General features: G+C 47.2%; 1 protein-coding gene across 2 annotated transcripts; it reads left to right on the top strand.

Moving 5' to 3' along the window:
• Positions 1 to 4,043: 4,043 nt before the first annotated feature.
• Positions 4,044 to 20,571, top strand: UCP2 (uncoupling protein 2). 2 transcript variants are annotated; one of them, XM_054973523.1, is made up of 8 exons: positions 4,044 to 4,144; positions 8,607 to 8,761; positions 13,303 to 13,534; positions 14,757 to 14,964; positions 15,321 to 15,515; positions 16,352 to 16,453; positions 16,834 to 17,014; positions 18,115 to 20,571. In XM_054973523.1, the coding sequence occupies exons 3-8, from the start codon at positions 13,409 to 13,411 to the stop codon at positions 18,227 to 18,229; spliced, it is 927 nt and encodes a 308-aa protein (XP_054829498.1). In that variant the 5' UTR covers positions 4,044 to 4,144; positions 8,607 to 8,761; positions 13,303 to 13,408; the 3' UTR covers positions 18,230 to 20,571. The 2 variants fall into 2 exon arrangements, with proteins under 2 accessions (XP_054829498.1, XP_054829497.1); XM_054973522.1 differs by having other exon boundaries at positions 13,299 to 13,534.
• Positions 20,572 to 20,910: the final 339 nt, after the last annotated feature.

Here is a 20,910-nt window from a genome sequence, read left to right as displayed (position 1 = left end):
AGCACCTTAAAGACCAATGAGATTTCCAGGGTATGAGCTTTCGAGGCTCTGAAAAGCTCATACCTTGGAGTTGGTCTTGAAGGTGCTACTGGACCCAGATCTTGACCTTCTCCTATAGACCAACACAGCTACCCACCGGAAAATATGTCAGAGAAAGTCTCTAGACTTTGTCTGGAGTGGAGAAGTGGGCTACAAGCTAGTACCTTTCAGTAACCAAACAGGGCCAGAGCTTCAAATGCACTTGCAGCCATATGAAACTATGGGTCGCACTACAAGTGACGAATGACACTTGCCTGGTAAGTGAACAGACTCACACGTATTTCTCCCTGTTCACTTGCCATTCACTTGCGCTCGAAGGTTTCCAAACCAAATTTCTTCCCAGCTCTGCTTCCCCTCGCCCAGATCCTTTCACTGGAGACTGATCCTGGCATTTTGTTCCAGCAAGGTGCATGATAAGCTCCGGCGTCTCCAAAATATTCCATTGTTTGCCAGTTTCAATGCAAGCCTCCTTGGGCATAATGGCCCCTTGCGGGCTGGTATATTTTTCAGTTCGCAGAATTCCCCTTTGTCTGGTGGTTTTCCACTTCTAACAATGAAACAAGTTTTCCGGAGATAAGGAGAGTCTAAATGATCGCTGGGACAATTCCATCCCTTTAGGCCATGCAGAAGTCTGTCCTGCTGGCAGCGCTGGGCCTTACTAGAGGAGTCGACAACCTGCAGAAAAAAATGTCCTGTTCCTTTAACGGTGGCTGAATGAGATGTTAGTTACCAGGGGATGTTTTTTTTCTTCCATGCTGTAAAAAGCTTCATCCAGCCGTTTCTATTCAACTGATTTGGCCATGTGAAAAATTAGATAGATTGCTATAATATCAGCAGGGCTTTTTTTCAGCTGGAACGCGGCGGAACAGCGTTCCGGCACCTCTTGAAAATGGTCACATAGCCAGTGGCCCCCGCCCCCTGATCTCCAGACAGAGGAGAGTTCAGATTGCCCTCCACGCCATGGCGTGGAGGGCAATCTTAACTCCCCTCTGTCTGGAGATCAGGGGGCGGAGCCACCGGCCGTGTGACCATTTTTGCCGAGGGCGATTTAAACTTTAAAAAACTCCCCCCTTGTTCCAACTGACCCAAACTGACATCATTGTGTGGTCCTGGGAGCGTGCGCACACTTTGCGCATGTGGTACCTGGGGCACTACCTCCCGCCAAGAGTTGCCCCCTGTGCTGGCAACCCACTGAGTTCTACCACCTCTTTTCCCAGAAAAAAAGCCCTGAATATCAGTATATTTGTGCATACTGCTCATCTGGGCAGATTTGTGCCCATTCAGAATGGTGAACAAAGTCGGTATTATTATTGTCCTCACAATACAGCTGGGGAGCTGGAGCTGAGAGGAGTGGCTTACCCAAGGCCACCTGCTGAGCTCATGGCAGTAGCGAGATTCGAACCCATGCCCAACTACTTAGCCACTATGCTACAATGATAATAGATACGACGGGCTTCATGGTCAGATCAAACATTCTATTGAACATTCTTTGTTTCAGAAAGGAAGCTGTTATGGTCAATATATTGTCGAAGGCTTTCACAGCCAGAGAACGTTAGTTGTTGTAGATTTTCCGGGCTGTATGGCCGTGGTCTTGGCATTGTAGTTCCTGACGTTTCAGGAACTACAGTCTGGAAAATCTACAACAACTAACTATTAAGGTCAGTTTACTAAAGGGCCCACTTCAGAGATTTGGAAAGGCTATTGCCAATGTTCTGTTGTGATGTTTCTCACTGGGGCAGCGACAGCATGGGATTCTTTGGTGTGAGACTTGCATCACTGTACCTATGTGGGCATCCCATTTTTTAAAAAAATGTCTGTGAACTTTCAGAAAATCTGTGCTTTGGATTTGGACCCCCTGGTAGTTAAAACTACTTTGGCGTTTGTTGCATAGACAGGTGTGTGTTGAGGTGGGGCAGAAAATCAGATCTGATACATGAAGGATGAAATTAGGTGGCCTGCAAGCAGAATCATAGAATCATAGGGTGGGAAGGGACCTCCAGGGGCATCTAGTCCAACCCTCTGCACAATGCAGGAAATTCACAACTATCTCCCCCCCCCCCATACACACCCAGTGACCCCTGCTCCATGCCCAGAAGATGGCAAAACACAGTTGGGCTAGGATCTCTAGACAAACTGGATTTCTAGCCAAACTGGCCTGGGGAAAATTGCTACCTGACCTCAAGGTGGTGATCGGCCTTATTCTGGGCATGTAAGGAAGGGCCAGGAGAACTAAGCACTGGTGTAACCCTCCCTGACTAGAGGATACATCCCCCAAGCAGCCCTCGGGGTTAGAGTTGTCAACAACCTGGACAAAAATAATGCCCTGTTCCTTTAACAGAGCCTTAATGTGTGGCAGGTGAAGCTTTTCATAGTATTGGGGTAAGTAACACCACCTGGTAAATAATAGCCCATTAACTTTCTATTAAAGGGACAGGAAACTGTCCCCTCCCAGGTTACTGGAAACCCAAATTCTGCTGGGAACTGGACCAGCTAGAGTCTGCAGACTAAAAAGGGGAGCTGTGGGAAACTGTGTTTGTCCTCTACCTTTGTCGTAAAAAGAGTTGCATTTGGAAAGGATCCATCTGTAGGAGTCTGCTGTATATATGGTGGTAAGGAGACCGAGAGTGCGCAGCTATAGAATATAGGGTGCAATTAGGAAAAAAGAGGGTTTCTGAACATGTACAGATTTTTTTTCCTTTCTCACTATGGGTCTTTTGATATTCCTATAATATAAAAGGGTGATCAGGGTTTTTCTTGGGTGGGGGGAAGTAGCATTTTATATATTTATATTTATATAGAAAATATATTTTTTATATTTTATATATAGATTAAAAATAGATTAAAATATACAGGTATGGTTGAGCCTTTCCCCCTGAGCTTTGCAGTGACAGCTTTGCTCACCTGCAGCCTTCGGAAAGTGTTACTTTGCAAATGAATAAATATAAGTGGCCCCCACCAAGTTCTCTGGGGTGGCCCCCATTTTGTGGAGGAAAGTCAGCTGATCAGGACAGCTCTGGGCTTGTAAAGGGGAACTGTTCAAGGGGGCGTTTTGAATCAAAAAAAGCCACTGGAGAATACTGAAATAGTTCAGAAGGGTGATTTTTGTAAGGGCACAGGATGGCAACCTTTGCATTTGTCCTGCGTGTTGTCTTTCTTTTCCTGCCTCGTCTTCTTTTGCAACCCGTTTTCTGCATTTGGTCAGACGCCTTTTGCAATCCTAGCCCTACTGGATGATTTTGGCTCGAGCCCGGGCACAAAAGGCGAGCGATGAACGAAGCTCAGCAAAGAAGCGCTTTGGGGGCGAGAAGGCTGCGGGAGTCCAGCGGGACCTCGGCAGGCTTTTGCTTCCGCGCGCGCGGAACAAGGCGCTTTCAGTCCGCTTTCAAGGCCCTTCATTGATTGTTTGCAGGCGGATTTCGCCGTTCGACGCAGTAAAATCCAGTTGCAAAGCGCGGTTAAGCAACAGAAGGTTTGGGGTCGGACCTGAGTCCGCTCCTTCAGGCGGGGGTGAAGCTGCTGCTCAGGAACCTGGGGCGTGCGTTACTCGAAAGTAAGCCTCATTGACTCGAGTGGCATTTACTAATTCTAGAGAAGAGCCCCCCCCCTTCCCTCCTGGGGCTGTTGTTCCCCACCCTGGCGCGACATTAAGGGAGTTGCCAACCTCCAGGCGGGGCCGGGAGATCTCTGGATGATCTCCAAACTGCAGAGATCCGTTTCCCCTGGAGGAAAGGGGCAGGTTTGGGACGGTGGGGGAGTCCTATGGCATTATGCCCTACTCCCTTCCCCACTCTCCATCCCCAACCTCCAGGAATTTCCCGCCCCACAGCGGGCAACTCCTGCCAGCACTCTGCACACGCTCCGGGGCTGCCTTCCCAGCCCTGGGCGAGTCCGCGCCGGGCTTGCGCCTCCCTCCGGGGCGGAGCTGGGGCGGGCCGCCTCCCTCCGCGGGCGGCGGCACCTCTATAAGGGCCGGCCGCGCCTCCCGCGCCCGCTTCCTCCGGTCTCCTCCGCTGCGCGCTCATCTCCACCGCCGCTTGCGCCCTGTGGTCTCGCCGCGCTCCTCCGCTTCCCTCTGCGGGCTTTTGCTTCTCCTCCTCGGGATCAGGTGAGCGGGGAAGGGGCGTCATCGGGGGCTCCGCTTCCCGGGGGCTTTGTTCAGTTATGGGGCGGGGGGAGTCTCTCTGCTTTTGCAAAATAGTAGCACCTTTAACCAGCTTTATTGGAGCATAAGCTTTCGAGAACCACAGCGCTCTTCGTCAGATGCATCGTCAGCTTTCGAGGATCACAGCTCTCTTCGTCAGATGCATCGTCAGATGCATCTGACGAAGAGAGCTGTGGTTCTCGAAAGCTGACGATGCATCTGACAAAGAGTGCTGTGGCTCTTGAAAGCTGGCAATGCATCTGACGAAGAGAGCTGTGGTTCTCGAAAGCTTATGCTCCAATAAAGTTGGTTAGTCTTAGCTGCTACTGGACTATTTTGCAACTACAGACTAACAGGGCTAACTCCTCTGGATCTCTTCTTTTGCTTCCCTCTCCATGCTGCGATCTCGGTCTATGCCTTGTGTAAGAAGCAGTAGCCCCCCTCCTTACGAGTTTTTCTTTGCCCTGCCCTTCCTCCAACGAGGCTCGAATGGGTCTCACTTATGGACTCACATCGGGTTGCCAGCCTCCAGGCGGTGGCTGGAGATCTCCTGGAATTCCAACTGACCTCCAGACTACAGGTGTCGGTTTCCCTAGAGGAAATGGCTGCTTTGGAGGGGGGCGGGCTCTATGGCATTGGACCCCGTTGAGGTCTCATCCCAAACTGGCCCTCCTTAAGCTCTACCACCAAATCTCCAGGAATTTTCCAACCCAGAGTTGGCAACCCTAAAATTTAGGCCTGGCTGAGCAAGGAGGACTGTGGTGAGCAGGGACTCAAACCCATGATCCTCCAGTCTTATGCTAATCTGTGTCTCGGGTTCCGGATCTTCTCCTCATACCCAATCTGCTCCCCATATATGTCTTGTTATTCCATAGTCTGCCCTTCCCCATAACATTCCTCCTGGGGTCTGTGTCCTCCTAAGACCCCCTTCCCTTATTTTACACCCCCACGGGGAAGTGGTGGTGGGGAGCTGATCCCCAGCCCCACACCTTCAGCCCCCCCTTCTGTCCCCTTTGCCACTTTTCCTTCAAGCTGTTGGTGACTCCTGTTTCAGCTGGGCAGTCTTTGGCACGCCTTCCATAGCGAGGGCTTTTGTGCCAGGGACCCAATTCTCGATTCCTTCTAACAGCTCCTCTGTCCCCAGGACATGACTCTGTCTGATCTTTGTCTGTCTGCTTCCTTTCCTCTTTCTCCCTCTTCCCCAATTCCTTGCTCTTAGCACCTTTCTACCCCAGGGAAAAAAAATGGGGGTGAAAGCTTGTTTGTTCCCTTTGATTTGTATGCTAAGCGGCTTCAGCGATTCTCTTTTGCGCTCTTAAATCTGTCTGCCCAGAATGTGTCTAGGTGGGCTCCCATCCTCAGAAGACCTTGATTCGAGACCAGCAGCACCTTAGAGACCAGCTAGATTTCCAGGGTGAAAGCGCTCAAGAGTTGGATATCTGACAAAAGGAGGTTCGGATCTTGAAAGCTCATACCTTGGAAGTCTAGTTGATCGCTAAGACGCTGCTGGAATCTTGCTCTTCTGGGGTGCTGCTCTTCTCGATTCTTGCTCAGATCATGAGAGGGAGGGCAGGAAGGGTTACATCAGCGCTTAGTTCTCGCAGCCCTTCTTACATGCCCAGGGTAAGGCCAGTCAGCACCTTGGGGGTCCAGTAGCAATTTCCCCCAGTCCAGTTTGGCTAGGGATGCTGATGGTGTTCTGTGTTCTTCTGGACATGCGTTCAGGATCACTGGGTGTGTGCGGGGGGGGGGAGGTAACTGCATTTCCTGTATTGTGCAGGGGGTTGGACTAGATGACCTTGGAGGTACCTTCCAACCATATGATTCTACTGCAGATCAACCTGAATGCATCCTCAGAAGATTATGTTAGAAGGTAGACTTGCTAGTCTTTAGGGTTCCATAAGAGTCTTGTTTCTCTCTCCAGAGAAGTTGGGGGTAGGGGTATTCTCCTAGAGCCTGCTGGTGATCAGCACTGATCCCTAAAGCTGAGGTGGCACATGAGCGCATGGTGCTACGTTGTATGGAGGTTGTCCATCCTGGGAAGGGGTCTCTGGCTGATAGGGCGGCTTTGCTTCCTTTCCCAGGCATTCTTAATTGGAGACGCTTGGTAAAATATTGTGCAAACATACTGATCGGGATGCAAACAGTTGAAAAGGCAGAAAAGTCTCTTTTCTTTCTTTCTTTCTTTCTTTCTTTCTTTCTTTCTTTCTTTCTTTCTTTCTTTCTTTCTTTCTTTCTTTCTTTCTTTCTTTCTTTCTTTCTTTCTTTCTTTCTTTCTTTCTTTCTTTCTTTCTTTCTTTCTTTCAATTTTACTTCCTAGGATGGTAATTAGTTGAATCTCTTAATTTTTAGAATTACGTATCTGCAAACAAGAGGAGAGGTTGGCTCAGGGCCGTGTTTTATGTGGCCCTGATTCTGATAAAGCCAAAAGTCACCTCTACAATGGGGCAAGGTAGGGCAGTGGAGGATTTGGGGGGTGGGGCTGCGAAGCCCTCTTGCCCAGGGCCGGCTAGGAACTGGAGCAACAAACAGTCCTTCCCTCGTAGTTTGCTGCACCCCTCTTGAGTTTCCCATGTGTGTACCTTGAGATGCAAGAATTATACAATTCTCGAATTTTGGAGAGGCTGTACGCTCTTTGTCTTTTCTTTCCGTTCCAGTGCCTTTTCTACATCTGCCACCATTTTTAGTGGCCCTGATGGTGTCTAATTTCCTCCTTTGTTCCTTCCAAATTATTGGATCCATCTTGAATGGGGAGGGAAGAGCTCGTTCTGGCCGTCCTGCGAGCAGAGCTCTGTAGAAACTCAAACCTACAAGCTTTTTAGTTTATTTACAATGCGAAAGGCAGACTATAAATGATCTAAATAAAAATACCTCTTAGAAACTGCGGCTTGCTTTGGGGCAAGGTTGCTGAAATTGAGTTTAGTTGCAAATTTGTAACAATGGATCCCCCTGGGTTGAATCAGGACATGGGATTTTTCTTGCATTACATATGCTAATTTTCTGCGCTTTACACCCATGCTCTGTCAAGCTAATTACAACATGTATTATAGCTAGCTTCCTGACACTCTAATTTATAATGCTTCTCCCACCCTCTGCTTGTATTATAAGGACCCCTTCCTTTTTCCACTCCTTGTATCTGACAAAGGAGCTCTGACTCTTGAAAATATATACCCTGGAAATCTAGGTGGTCTTTAAAGTGCTGTGTGTGTTCTGTGTCATCAAGTCGCCTCCGACCTATGGCAACCCTATGAAGGAAAGACCTCCAAAATGTCCGTATCATTGACAGCCTTGCTCAGATCTTGCAAATTGGAAGACGTGGCTCCTTTTATTGAGTCAAGCCATCTCATTTTGGGCCTTCCTCTTTTCCTAGTGCCTTCTGCTTTTCCCAGCATTACTGACTTTTTAAGTTGCTGCTGAACCCAAATCTTGCTCTTCTACTACAGACCAACACGGCTACCCACCTGAAACGGTCTTTTCCATTTTATCCTGCCCTCCAGCCTATGAGGTTCTCTTCCGTGTTTTATTCTCACAACAGCCCTGTAGAGTAGGTTAAGCCGAAAGTAACAGGTCCAGCGAGCTCCATGGCCAAGTGAGGAATTGAACCTAGGTCTGCCCAGTCTTATCCGAACACCTTAACAGTGCAATCCTAAGCAGAGTTACTCCAGTCGAAGCCCATTGAAATCAACTGGTTTTGACTGGAGTAACTCTTAGGATTGCACTAGAAAAGAGCAAGAGTCCAGCAGCAGCTATAAGACTAACAAAATTTGTGGTAGGGTATGAGTTTTCGGGAGTCACAGCTCACTTCTTCAGATAGAAAAGAGCAAGAGTCCAGCAGCCCCTATAAGACTAACAAAATTTGTGGTAGGGTAGGAGCTTTCATGAATCTCAGCTTACTTCTTCAGATGCTAGGACTGCAGTGTGCGTGCTGCAGTGTCTTCTAAGGAGGTATGCTTGTTTATAATCTCCCAATTGACTCTCAGTGGCTCCAAAGGGCAGCATAACAGGTTCGAGAGTAGCTTTTCTGACTTGCACAAGGCACAAGAGGACGATCCACCCACAGTGCGTTCTTGCTTGTCCTCTAGATGCGATCTAGTTGTGAAGTTCACTTAACCGATTCTTATCTAGGGGTCGATGGAGAGATTGTTTCCTGGTGTACTTTGCTTTCTTTGGTTGTCACGAAGATGTTCCTCTTTTTCCTGCTAGTCTGAACTGGTTTTCTTGGGGCGGGGGGAGCTGGATGCATTGAGCTGTGGAGGCTTATTGGCTTTTCATGCAAATTGGTGTGTGGGATGGCCAGATAAGGCCTGGGTATTGGCTGATGTTTCAGGGATTGGACTGTGCACTGCTTTGTAATCCTGGAAATTAAAAAGACCCAGAGCTCCTGCCTTGCATTCAAACAACTCTCTTCCCTCTTTTGTCTCTGCAGGATAAGTATTATGATTATTAAGTGTCGTCTTTCAGCCTGTCTTTCTATGGCAAGTAAAGGGAGTCGGATTGCGGTGGCGTTGAACAAATTTGATGAACGGGATACTTTTAGAGAATCCTGATCAAACTGCCAGCATCCTGACGTACTTGAATAAGGTAACAACCGCTTCCAAGGTTGAGTCACAACTTTGCGTGGTCTTGGTGATACAGTGGAATTCTCCACCGGTGTGGAAAAAAATGCAGAATTGGGTGCGAAATGAAGTTCCCGAATCTCAGGTGTGCTTTTTCTATAAAGCAAGTTTCTAGTCCTGAAGGTGTATGGGTAAAAAGTGTACGAGTAAAATCTCAAGCTGGAAAAGGATGCTTAAGGGGTGGGCTTCGGTGTCTCGCATTGCTCTTTGCTTGTTATGGTGATGTACAAAATCCTGGATGATAGAAAAGGACAGATTCAAAATCGTTTCTCGCTCCCAGTTTGCCAAAAAACATCTCTTGAGCTTTACAAATATTTGCAATTCTAGGACTGGATTGCAGAGGTGCAGAAACTGATAATTGGCTGCAGAATTTTACGTACCACTTAAGCTCAAGAGCATTCCATGTTGTGTGATCTTAAGAGCTTGGCCAAGTGTGTGTGGGTGCAGTTTTTTTCCATGCTTTGGGGATGGGATTTTTTTTTGCCCTGGGTAACAAGTCCTCCACACTAGCAGAATAGTTCCACGTGATACAAACTTCAGCTTTTTTGTTGTTGTTGGAGGACCTCGATTTGGCTGGAAAGTGTGTTGGGGAACCTTAAGGCCCTCTTTCACCATACTGAATAAACCAATTTTCTCTTTTGCCAGGGTAGCCAATAGACTAAGCTTGTTCTCTGCAATATACTACTCAGTTCTCAGGGGCTGAAACCCTCTAAATACTTGGGACAGTAAACCTGAAGCCTAACGTTGGCAGTTCTTTCAGAGACCTCTCGGAGAGGGTAGGGGGGCATCTCAGTTGCCCAAGGGACTGTTGCTAGAGTCCTGGTTTTCCAAACTAGAGTGTTGTTGTTTCCTGCCCCTTCACACTTGCCAGAAGCCAGGCTTGGTGCGGCTTCTAGTAGTCTTATCCTTACAAAATATATGCATGGTGAAGGGTGTGGCATAATAACCATACCGATACCTTTGTTTTATCAAGCTTGTAATACTGCAAGGAAGAGGTTGGTGCCTTAAAGGGACAAATGCGTGGTCTGCACCATTGTGGTTCTGTCCTTTTAACAGCCTCTTGCTGCCAGTTAGAAAGGTCCCCGGGTTGAACCTCTTTTCTGCCACAACTTCTTAACTGGCCTTGGGGACAATACTGGCCTACCTTACAGGGTTATTGTAGGGGTAATGTCTTTAAAGTGGTTGAGAAGCTAAAAAGTGCTGACTTGATTATTAATGGTGCTGATGTCGATTGCTGGCCTGTAAACTACTATTTTTCTCTAGAAGTCTGGGCTCAGAAGTCACCCAGGTATATTGGTTTAAATATATATAAAGAGGGAGAGGGGGTCGGTTAATGTGTGATTTCCCCCACTGCCATGTGCATACACACACACACACAGTGCTATATTTCTACTCTGTGCACTTGATTTTTAAAAAACATTGTATCGTCTCCCTCCAGTGATTGCACAGTATGTTGTAGAAAGAAACAGTGAATTGGGGTAGGGGGGACAAATATACGAAGGCATCTTGGTCTTCTAGCTGACAAGGTCACTCAGGGCTTTGGGGGTATGTAATACTCTGGGGGGGGTGGAGTGGGGGGTCCACTTCTGTCATTTTAGGAGGGCTGGAATAGAGAGGATCAGAAGGTTAGAAACCATCCCAATGTGTGTCGTCTTCCTCGTGCAAACTGAACAATTACCGAACATCGTTTCACCTTATCTATTAAAATCTACTATGAAAAGCTGCAGCGCTTGCATGTAAAATATGTGACTCAGCCGGATTCCCGTTACTGCTGACTCAGTTCTGGGAATGGAATGATAACCCTGAGATCTTCCTTGGTACGCAACTTTTAACCCAAGCTACTGTAGCAGAAGACCTGCTCAAGCTAGCGGCTTGGCTGGCGTTGCAGTCATTTAATTGTGCCAGGTGAAAGATATGGGTGTGGCTCTCTTGACCCGTATGAATTTTGCCTGGGTGTCTGGGAACCCACTTCCTTCATGACCTAACTGAAGATATGTTAGTCTGTATTTGTATAGTAAGCCACCCTTTTACAGGAGTTCAGAATAGAACTTAAATCCTCTCACCATCCCTGCGAGGTAGGCTCAGCTTTTGTGTGACCCAAAGCGACCCAAAGATCCTTTCGGCTAAAGTGGGCATTTGAATCTGTGTTTCCCATAAACCTGTTGCATCTGTCGTTGCACCACACGGTATGGAAAAGTGCATTGATATGTTTATTCCGGTGTTGAGAAATAACTTGCATTTTTATATGCCCGTCTGGGCTCATGCAGATGAAAATGGCCCATGAGATTTGACCCTCCTGAAAGTATTCTTATAATCTGCTTGAAGCCAGCTGGGTGACCTTGGGTCAGGCACAGCTCTCTCAGAGCTCTCTCAGCCCCACCCACCTCACAGGGTGATTGCTGTTGTGGGGATAATAATGACGTACTTTGTAAATCGCTCTGAGTGGGTGTCAAGTCGTCCTGATGGTCAGTATATAAATCAAATGATGTTGTTGTTATTATTACTGATGACTTGCTAGTCCCTGGCTCCCCCAGTACAAAGTTCATAATACATGAACACGCTTCAATATTTGCTCTCAAAATGCAGATTCCCACCCCCCATGGCAGTTAATAGTGCAAACACAATTGCACACCAGTACCAAATATGTCAACTATTTTGGCAAGGTTATAACCACAACAATTATCTAGGTTCCATTTGAAATTTGGCTACTGTAAACCAATTGGAACTTTAAAACAAAAGGTTGGTTTTAAACTCCGTATTAATGTATCCTATAAATACACTTTATTTTCACTTTTATCCTACCCTTCGTCAAAGGTGCTCAGGCGGTATGCATAACTGTGTTTCACAACAGCCCTGCAAGGCAGATCAGGTTGAGAGAGTGAATGATTGATCTGCAGTCGGCTGGTGATTTTCAGGACTGAGGATTTGAGCCCAGACTTCCAATGCATACATGTTTGTATGATTGATTCTCATAACCAAATATCGGTTTCTGGACGTTGAACACCTCTAGATAACCGGCTTAGTGATGAATAACCCTTCTGGGACTTGGTAAGCCAGAGGGTGCATAGCATCTTCTCCAGGTAGGACCGGAACCACTGCAGAACAGCGCCTCCTGGTTCCATCCGGAAGGGTGGTCCAGAAGGACACCATGACTGACGGTATCAAAAGTTGCTAAGAAGTCCAAGAGAATTAAGAGGGTCACACTCCCCCCTCCATCTCCTGGCGCAGGTCATTCCCCAGTGACCAAAGCCAATGCAGTCCCGTGACCAGGCCTGAAACCAGATTGGAACGGATCCGAACAATCCACTTTGTTCAGGAATCCCCGAATTTGGCCAGCCACCAGCCGATGCTGCTCTCGTCCTTCAAGGTCCAAAGGTTGCTTGCCAACCGCAGTCTCGATAACGGGTGATTTTGCAGCACTGCTGGCTGTTGCTTAGGAACAGCCAATGGGCTGTGAGCTGTGGCCACCTTGGCGTGGGAAATGTCTGTTGCTAGGGCAACAGGTCTGCAGCAGAACAGAGCTTTAAAATGTTTTGGAGGTGTCCCTTTGGCGAGAGGAAATGTGATGCTTCAGTGGGAAAACGGGCTCCCTACCAAGCTGTAAAATTTGCAACCTTGACCGATGAAAATCTGGATTATTAAAAACTGATGGTATTTTTTTTGTCAACAAAATAAATCTTCATCTAATATAAAATGAGTCTGAACTGCATTTGGGCTAGAATATATTTGTTGTTTTAGTTTTTAAATTTCCTTTATAATCCTCCTTTTGAGACTCAGGGTGGATTATGCTGTGTTAACCTGATGCAATCAATAGGGTGAGACATCAAATAAGCAATGCAATAGGGTGGGGATAACAGGCGATCCTTGCTTGTTGGAGCCCCATGGAATATCCCAAGAGACTCTCTCCAGAGGGAGAGTTTGAAAGATGGGGTATGTCAGAAAAGGCCTTGTCCCCCATGGCTGCCCAGAGAAGAGCCTCTTGGCAATCTTAATTGGTGGAGCAGTACTGCAGTATCACTGTGACAAACTCAGGTTTGTTGATGTATAACATGTGGATCTGCTCCAATGGGTTTAGGTTTCTCTGCAAGTTTGCAGGGTCTGTGAATTGGACATCTTTATATACATAACTGCATCCCATTGGGGGTGGAGAGTACCCTCAAGTCATAGCTGACTTATGGTGACCCCCGCTGGGGTTTCAGGGCAAGAGACAAACAAGAAGTGGTTTGCCATTGCCTGCCTCCACAACCCTGGTCTTTGCTGGAGGTCTCCCATCCAATTAGTAACCAAGGTTGACCCAGTTTAGCTTCGGAGATCTGACGAGATCAGGCTCACCTGGGCTATCCAGGTCAAGGCAATTGCATTCCATTACCCTAATAAAACACAGCACTTGGCTCTCTTTGCATCTTTAAATGGATGTTTTTTTTTTTCTTGGAAAGGCTGGACAGTGTTAACTTTGACGCCATGTACTGGGATTGCTCACTACAGGTTCCTCTTTCTTCCAGACAGGGGCAGAGTTCATCCGTCTTGACCTTTTCGCTACATCTGGCTCCAGGGGTTTTCCTTGCTGCTCTTTGGCCCTCCATCTCCACAAAACCAGTGCCGAGTTAAGAAAATGGTTGGATTCAAGCCCACCGATGTCCCTCCGACCGCCACAGTCAAGTTCCTTGGGGCTGGAACAGCGGCCTGCATTGCAGACCTGGTCACCTTCCCGCTGGATACAGCAAAAGTCAGGCTGCAGGTGAGCCATTCTATAGAGGAAAGCCCAAAGGTGGTTTTACATGGAACGCTTATACTTGATAAAATGTTTTGGTCTTTAAGGTGCTACTGGAGTCGAATTTAAGTGGCCTTTGTATGTTATAGAACGTGCCAGGTGATAGGCATTTTCCTGTACCAGCAAAGACTGTTTTAGGTTTTCTGCATATGATCTTCACTCTCGTTGAGCCAAGCTACAAGTGACGCCTTACACAGATTGGACACTTGTCAGCTTATCGCAAGTTTTGATGGGAAATGTACAGTTTTACAGCTTGGCTCTCCATTACAGCTGCAAGACCAGGATGCCTACATTTCCCATCAAAGCTTGAGGGAAGCTGACAAGTGTCTAACCTGTGTCAGGCGTCACTTGTAGCTTAGCTCAGTGTCCTGCCCCATTGGCCAAATAACATTAAAATTAGGAAAGTTCCAAAAACACACAGCTGCATATAACGTGTTCTGCAGATTTTCTCCCAACTCATACCTCCACGTACAATCTTGTTCTTAGTCAAGAACGTGAAAAGAAATTCCTCTTCTCTGTCAGTTCTATGGATGACAGGCTATGGCAGATAGACCCCTGTACCCTCACAGCAAGCACTCCCATGGTCTTGGCTGAAAAGGCTTTACTTCAGGAATCATGTCAGGTTCATAGACGGGTGCAAAGGTTGACCAGGAAGTGGACAGGAATAGCTAAATGTGTGAAAAGCATTCTTTTTATAAAGCACAATTACTCTCCCCCGCTCCCAAAAGCACAACATAACTTTTGGTGCAAAATAGTCTTGAGAACTCCTCTGCATAGTTTACATATCAAGTCTAGACACCGGGCAGGCAGCAGATTAAAAGTGAAACACAGTGATTCATGAGAACGGACAGTGTACGAGGTCAGAAGCACTGAGAGCTTCAAAGCAGTTAGATAAGGCACCTGCGGCTTCAATAGGCCTGTGAAAGCAAGGCAAGTTATGGCATTGGCAATATGACATCAAGGTACAGCATTAACAATGGCGCTGTAGAACAAGTCACAGAGCAGTAGTATGGTGACTGAAAATAATGGCATGGATGGGGTAAAGACATGACACTCTCTCCTCTTATGGACGAAACCTGAATGGCCTTCCAATGTGTACCCTTCTTCAGCTGGTTTAGTGAATGGGGTCAGGCAGGGCTCTGTTCTGCTCTAAAGCCTCTTCGTCTCCTCCCGCTTCTCCCCTGTGCAGATCCAAGGAGAAAGCAAGCTGGCCGTCGCAGCGAAGTCGGCTCAGTACAAGGGCGTCTTTGGCACCATCGCCACCATGGTGAAGAACGAGGGGCCCAAGAGCCTCTACAACGGGCTGGTGGCCGGCCTCCAGCGCCAGATGAGTTTTGCCTCTGTCCGCATCGGGCTGTATGACTCAGTGAAGCAGTTCTACACCAAGGGCTCTGAGCGTAAGTGGGTGTTGGGCTTGGTACATCGAACCCCTAACTTTTCCTCCAAGGCTCGAGGAGCCCGCTGATAGGAGAGCCATTGCATTCGCGGAAGGTTACTTGCACTGCCAAGGCAAGTGCTGCTGTTGGTGGAATGGAACTGGGGGATAATAATTGGAATGGCATTTGATATTCCACAAATGGTTGGTGGCCTGCAGGTGCTATTTTTGTGGACGGCTCACGTTTATGGACCAATTTGCACAGTGACGCAGACCTGTGTTGCTGAGAGAGAATTGCTTAATTGGGGACTTTATTTCTGCAAGATTGTGGATGTCTGGTTTGTCCCTGAGCAGGCCCGTTGCTGATTTTTTTTGCAGATGCTGGTATTGGCAGCCGCCTCCTTGCTGGCTGCACCACAGGGGCTATGGCTGTCGCTGTGGCCCAGCCCACGGATGTGGTCAAAGTGAGGTTCCAGGCACAAGCCCGAACGGAAGGCGGCAAGCGGTACCAGGGGACGTTGGATGCCTACAAGACCATTGCGCGGGAGGAAGGTGTCCGAGGCCTCTGGAAAGGTTGGTCAGAAGTCCAAGAGGTTGTGGAGATCTTGCAGAGGCAGCCTGTGGAGACCCCCCGTTCCTAATTATTGGTTCTTTGTTCCTTGAGGACTGAGAGCCAGTTTGGTGAAGTGGTTAAGAGTGGTGGGACTCTAATCTGGAGAACTGGGTTTGATTTCCCCCCTCCTCCACTTAGGTGACCTTGAGTTAGTCACAGCTCTCTCAGAGCTCTCTCATCCCCACCCACCTCACAGGGTGATTGTTGTGGGGATAATAATAACATACTTTGTAAACAACTCTGAGTGGGTGTTAAGTTATCCTGAAGGGCGGTGTATAAATCAAGTGTTGTTATCAGGAATCTGCGATTTTTAAAAAATTGTATGATGTTGAACTCTTGTATGAAGCAGCTGTGAGTGGTTTGTTAAACGTTTCAGAATGAGTTGGTGACTGAACTGGGAACAGAATTTCTTCCCTGACCTGATTCCAGTACTGTTGCTACTAACTGAGAGCCAGTTTGGTGTCATGGTTAAGAGCGGCAGGACTCTAATCTGGAGAGCCAGGTTTGATTCCCAGCCCCTCCGCATGAAGCCAGCTGGGTGACCTTAGGTCAGTCACAGCTCTCTCAGAGCTCTCTCAGACCCACCCACCTCACAGGGTGTTTGTTGTGGGGATAATAATAACATACTTTGTAAACTGCTCTGAGTGGGCGTTAAGTTGTCCTGAAGGGCGGTATATAAATCAAATGTTGTTGTTATCATCATTATCATTACGACCTGTGTCGCAGTGCCCCCTTTTCCTGAACCACCACCACAAGTTCCACACTCACAATATTCCGTTGTGTCCTTTCTCTGTAGGAACATCCCCTAATATAACTCGCAATGCCCTCGTGAACTGTGCGGAGTTGGTGACCTATGATCTGATCAAGGATGCTCTTCTGAAATACAACCTCATGACTGGTACGGATGCTTTGGAGATCGGGGCGGGAGGGCGGGTCTGCTGCTTTGCTGGGAGAGAAGAGCTCTCGTGTATGGGGGCAGCAAATGGCCTGGAGTGGGGGTCGTAACACTCCTGCCCGATCCTTGGGACTGAGGGTGGATTAGCGGTGTGTAAAATCAAAATCCTTTCAACATGCAATATAAAATGGATTGAATAGCCCCGTCCTGGCCACTAGCGTGAGAGAATAATTGGCGTTGGCCTCCCTCAAGCATGATTCTTTCTGATAGGGCACGCCAGGGGCCCAGCCTGCTTAAATCCGCCTTGACCCCCTTACCAGGTGCCAAAGAATGCTCACATGGGCTGTGAATCTGTCCAACTCGAGTTGGTTTCTCGCTTGCAGATAATCTCCCCTGCCACTTTACCTCCGCATTTGGCGCCGGGTTCTGCACCACCGTCATTGCTTCCCCCGTTGATGTAGTGAAGACGAGATACATGAACTCTGCCCCTGGTCAATACGGAAGTGCCGTAAACTGTGCCCTCACCATGCTCCGCAAGGAGGGGCCGTTGGCCTTCTACAAAGGGTGAGTCTCAGCCTTCTGAATAAAGAGCGAGGGGCTTTATGGGGCGTGAGCTTATGAGGACCTGGGAGTTGATGCAAATCCTTGGTTTGTGCTATTCTGTGCTGTGCCGCAGTTTCCTTGAGTCTCTGCATTTCAGCTTGCGTGCAGCCAAAGAGCAGCCGTGTGCTAAAAATGGGCTGTGTGACTGCCAAGAACAGAAATTCTCAGAACTGGACAGCTGTCCAGTGCGCAGCGTCCACCTGTTCTCCGTGCACTCGGATTTGATTCCAAAACTCACATTCTGCTTCCTCGTTTATTTGCAAAACTTTATGGTAAAGTCTTTATGCACTGTAAAGACTTCAGATTGTGGGTTTTTGTGGGAGGGGGCACGGCTTAGTGCCAGAGCATCTGCTTCGAATGCCGAAGATCCCAGAGTCAGTCCCTGGCAGCATCTCCAGTTAAAATAGCTAGGGTATCCTGCCTCTGTACCTGGAGGTTCTAGTTGGCTACCATGCCTGAACTAAAAGCCATCACTGAGTGTTGTCAGTTAATTTCTTTCTAATTACACATTTAAACACTGTTTTAGTGTTTGAAATGTTTGCCACCTTGGCAGTCCTGAGTTGGCATCATAGAAGTGTTTTAAATTTTTAAAAAAATATCTCCAAATCCTGCTGCCTGTGAGTTTTTACTGGGTTCTAGTGTTGTAGGGGAGATTCTCTGGGAGCTGCTAGAGCATAGAGGTTAAGTGATTGGACTGCGAATCGACATTCTGGTGGTCTGACTCCCACTACTGCCATGAGCTCAGCAGATGACCCAAGGTCAGCCCCAGCTCCCCAGCTGTATTGTGGAGGGATAACAATAATACCAATTTTGTTCTCTGCTCTGAGTGGGGCACTAATCTGTCTAGAAGAGTGCAATTATTATTATTATTCATCTAGCCCCAAACGTTTGCATAGGTATGACTCCCAGATTTACACTTGCAATGGATATCGGGCAACACTGAATGCAACTTCATTGCTCCCCAGTATCTGCAGCTGGATAACACCCTTATGCTGTCCCTGAAACGCAACCTCTCCTGCAGGGCGTCTAAATGTCTCTCTTCTCCTTGCCTCTCTTTTTAGCTTTACTCCCTCGTTTTTGCGGCTGGGATCCTGGAACGTGGTGATGTTCGTGACCTACGAGCAGCTGAAACGGGCCATGATGGCAGCCCGCGGCTCTTGGGAGGCCCCCTTCTGAGCCAGCGGACGGGTGCAGTTTACAGATCCTCGTGCACAAAAGAAAATCCACTGCTTGGAGTTTTTCCTGCCTCTCTACCTCTCCGTTGAATCTCCTCCTTTAGTCTTCGTGCCTTTTTAATTTATTACGTAACGTTTTGTGGCTTCGTCTTGCTTGTTAGTTGGTCTTGGGTGTCCAACCTAACCTTGAACTCTTCCTTTGTGCCAGGTGATATGGAGATGGGACCATCGCTTTGAGCAGGAATTTTTGGCTGCTTTTTTAAGTGATTTTTTAATAAAATATTGCTGTCTGTTTTGCCACGCTCCCCTCCCCCCCTCCTCAATATAATGTTCCCATTCAGGAATCAGATCTTAGAATTTTAGGCCTTTGGGGTTACCTGCCGTGTTCCTGTTCTGTTTGTTAATGGAGGCCAGGTGATAGTCATATAAGATTTTTTCTTTTTAGGAGCTGTTGAAATCTTGACTTAGTATTGGTGTCTCCTCCACCTGACCGGGTTATGCTTTAAATCATACCCCTTCATCCTGCTATAGTTCATGTTTTACATACAGGTCAAGGTTTGCCCTTAAAGACTACATCGTATGACCTGAACCACAATCCAAAGACCAGAGTAACTGACAATTTGGGGGTGGGGACAGTCATGGTTTAAGTGACCCACCTCTTTGTTTTCTAGCATCACTCCCCTCTTTCTCTAAAGCTATTGCAGTAAGTCTGTGATAAATTTGTAACTTGGATTTACTGCGTGATTGATCCAACCTATGTGTCATTGAGCTCAGGAGCATTCAATTTTTGCCTTCCTTGAAGGAAAAACAGCTTTGTGGCTTTTTTTTTTAAAGCACTATTTTTAGTAGGGTTACGTGCAGAGGGCATTATCAAATTTCATTAGGATTTTCTAGTATAAAAATTGCCTATTGCAAATCAGTGTGAAGTTCTCATATCACAACTCTCTTAATCTAACTTTAAGGGAGAACAGAGGCGTCCCACGTGGTTGCTGGCCTGAGCTAGGGACTTAACTTCAACCCACCTTGGATAGCATGTGTGAAAATTTAGGAGGCATTGTTCTAAAATGTTGGGGAACTAACAGTGCAGTCCTGCACAGATGTATTCCAGTCTAAACAATCAATTTTAATGGGTTCAGACTGGAGTAACTCTGTATAGGATTGCACGGTAAGCAAAGAATCTTTGGCCGAAAGCTTTTCATTATAGATTTAAGTGATATGAAAGAAGTATAGACCCCAGTGTCTCTTGTCCCGAGTAGATAAGTTTGTTTCAGAAACCACGCGGTGGGACAGGTCTGTGTCCGTATAGACTGGGGAGTGATGTACATCTAAGATGATGACCTTCATTTGTCAAGCTGTTGTCTGCCTCCAAGTTTTAGCACTGTCAGAGCCGAGATCTTCAGTAATTCCTCACCGATCAGCCCTATTGAGGCTCCACCTTGCCGTGGTGTGGCTACCCCAGCAAATCAGGGTACCCCCTTTAAACTAACCACAGAACTCTGGCTTATGCCAAATGAAGCAGCCCATCTGTCTTCCTTCATGTAAACATCTGGGTTGCAAGAAAAGTTCTGGTGATTGGTTCCTAAGATACTCGTGTAACCTATCCACATCTTCAGCAATGGAAATGTTTGACTTGAAAAGGTGTGGGGTGGTGATGGTAGCGGTAAACACTTCAGGGGTACACTGAGCAGGGATGTAAGTTAGGACATGCAAGTCAAGGTGGAATCTTACTGTAGGCTTCCTACCTCTTTGGCAACAGGAGGTGGCTTTGGGTAACTTGTGAATGAGCCGTATGCCAGAGTAGGGACTCCTATAATATCAGGCATCGTTTTCTCTTGGTCATGTATATTAGATGCGCTTTCTTTGACATGGCAGTGGGCAGAAGTGTCCTTATGCGAACGTCCTCAGTTAAGTTTGCCAAATTGCAGTAAGCACTTCGTGTTTGAGCTCCAGGGGATGCAGTTAGCTGCTCCCCCTGCTCCCCCACCATAAGACCAAATTAATTCCATTTTTGGTAGTTGGAGGTGTGGTGGAAGCCGTCTTTTGCTGCAGGTGTATAAAAACAGCTTTTTGAGTTGCAGTCTTGCGGTCATCGTGATCCTTAGGGTAGACAGCCCTACTAATTTTTTGGTCTGGAAGCAACGATGAACACAATTTCTGCAGGACTCAACCAGATATTAGTTCCTGGCCCCTTTTATATTAACTTCAGAAGAAACATTGTACCTCTAGGCCTAGCAAGCGAGTGTCCTGTGAAGTCATGGTTGCAAACTTGTAATGAATCTGTTTTAAAATGTCAACGTCTATGTTTGTGCATGTCTTTTAAAATAAAGCTATAGTAGGAAGCAAGCCCTCTTCTGGACTGCATGGTGATTCTTTTCCTTTGCCAGACTGACAGTAAAATGCAACTGAGAATGAACCAAGCGCATGTACTGAAAGGAACTAGGATTAAAGGACTGGAGTTTGGCGGAATTTGCAAGTGCCAGTTTAAACTGGTCAGGCCTCACCTAGAGTATTGTGTTCAGTTTTCGACACCACAAATTTAAGGATATAGACAAGATGGCGCGAGTCCAGAGGAAGGCAACGAAGATGGTGAGGGGTCTGGAGACCAAGTCCTATGAGGAAAGATTGAAGGAGCTGGGTATGTTTAGCCTGGGAGAAGACAACTGAGCGGTGATATGGTAACCA

Source organism: Eublepharis macularius, chromosome 3 (genome assembly GCF_028583425.1).
Source record: "Eublepharis macularius isolate TG4126 chromosome 3, MPM_Emac_v1.0, whole genome shotgun sequence".
Lineage (NCBI taxonomy): Eukaryota > Metazoa > Chordata > Lepidosauria > Squamata > Eublepharidae > Eublepharis > Eublepharis macularius.
This window is presented reverse-complemented; position numbering and strand designations above follow the sequence as displayed.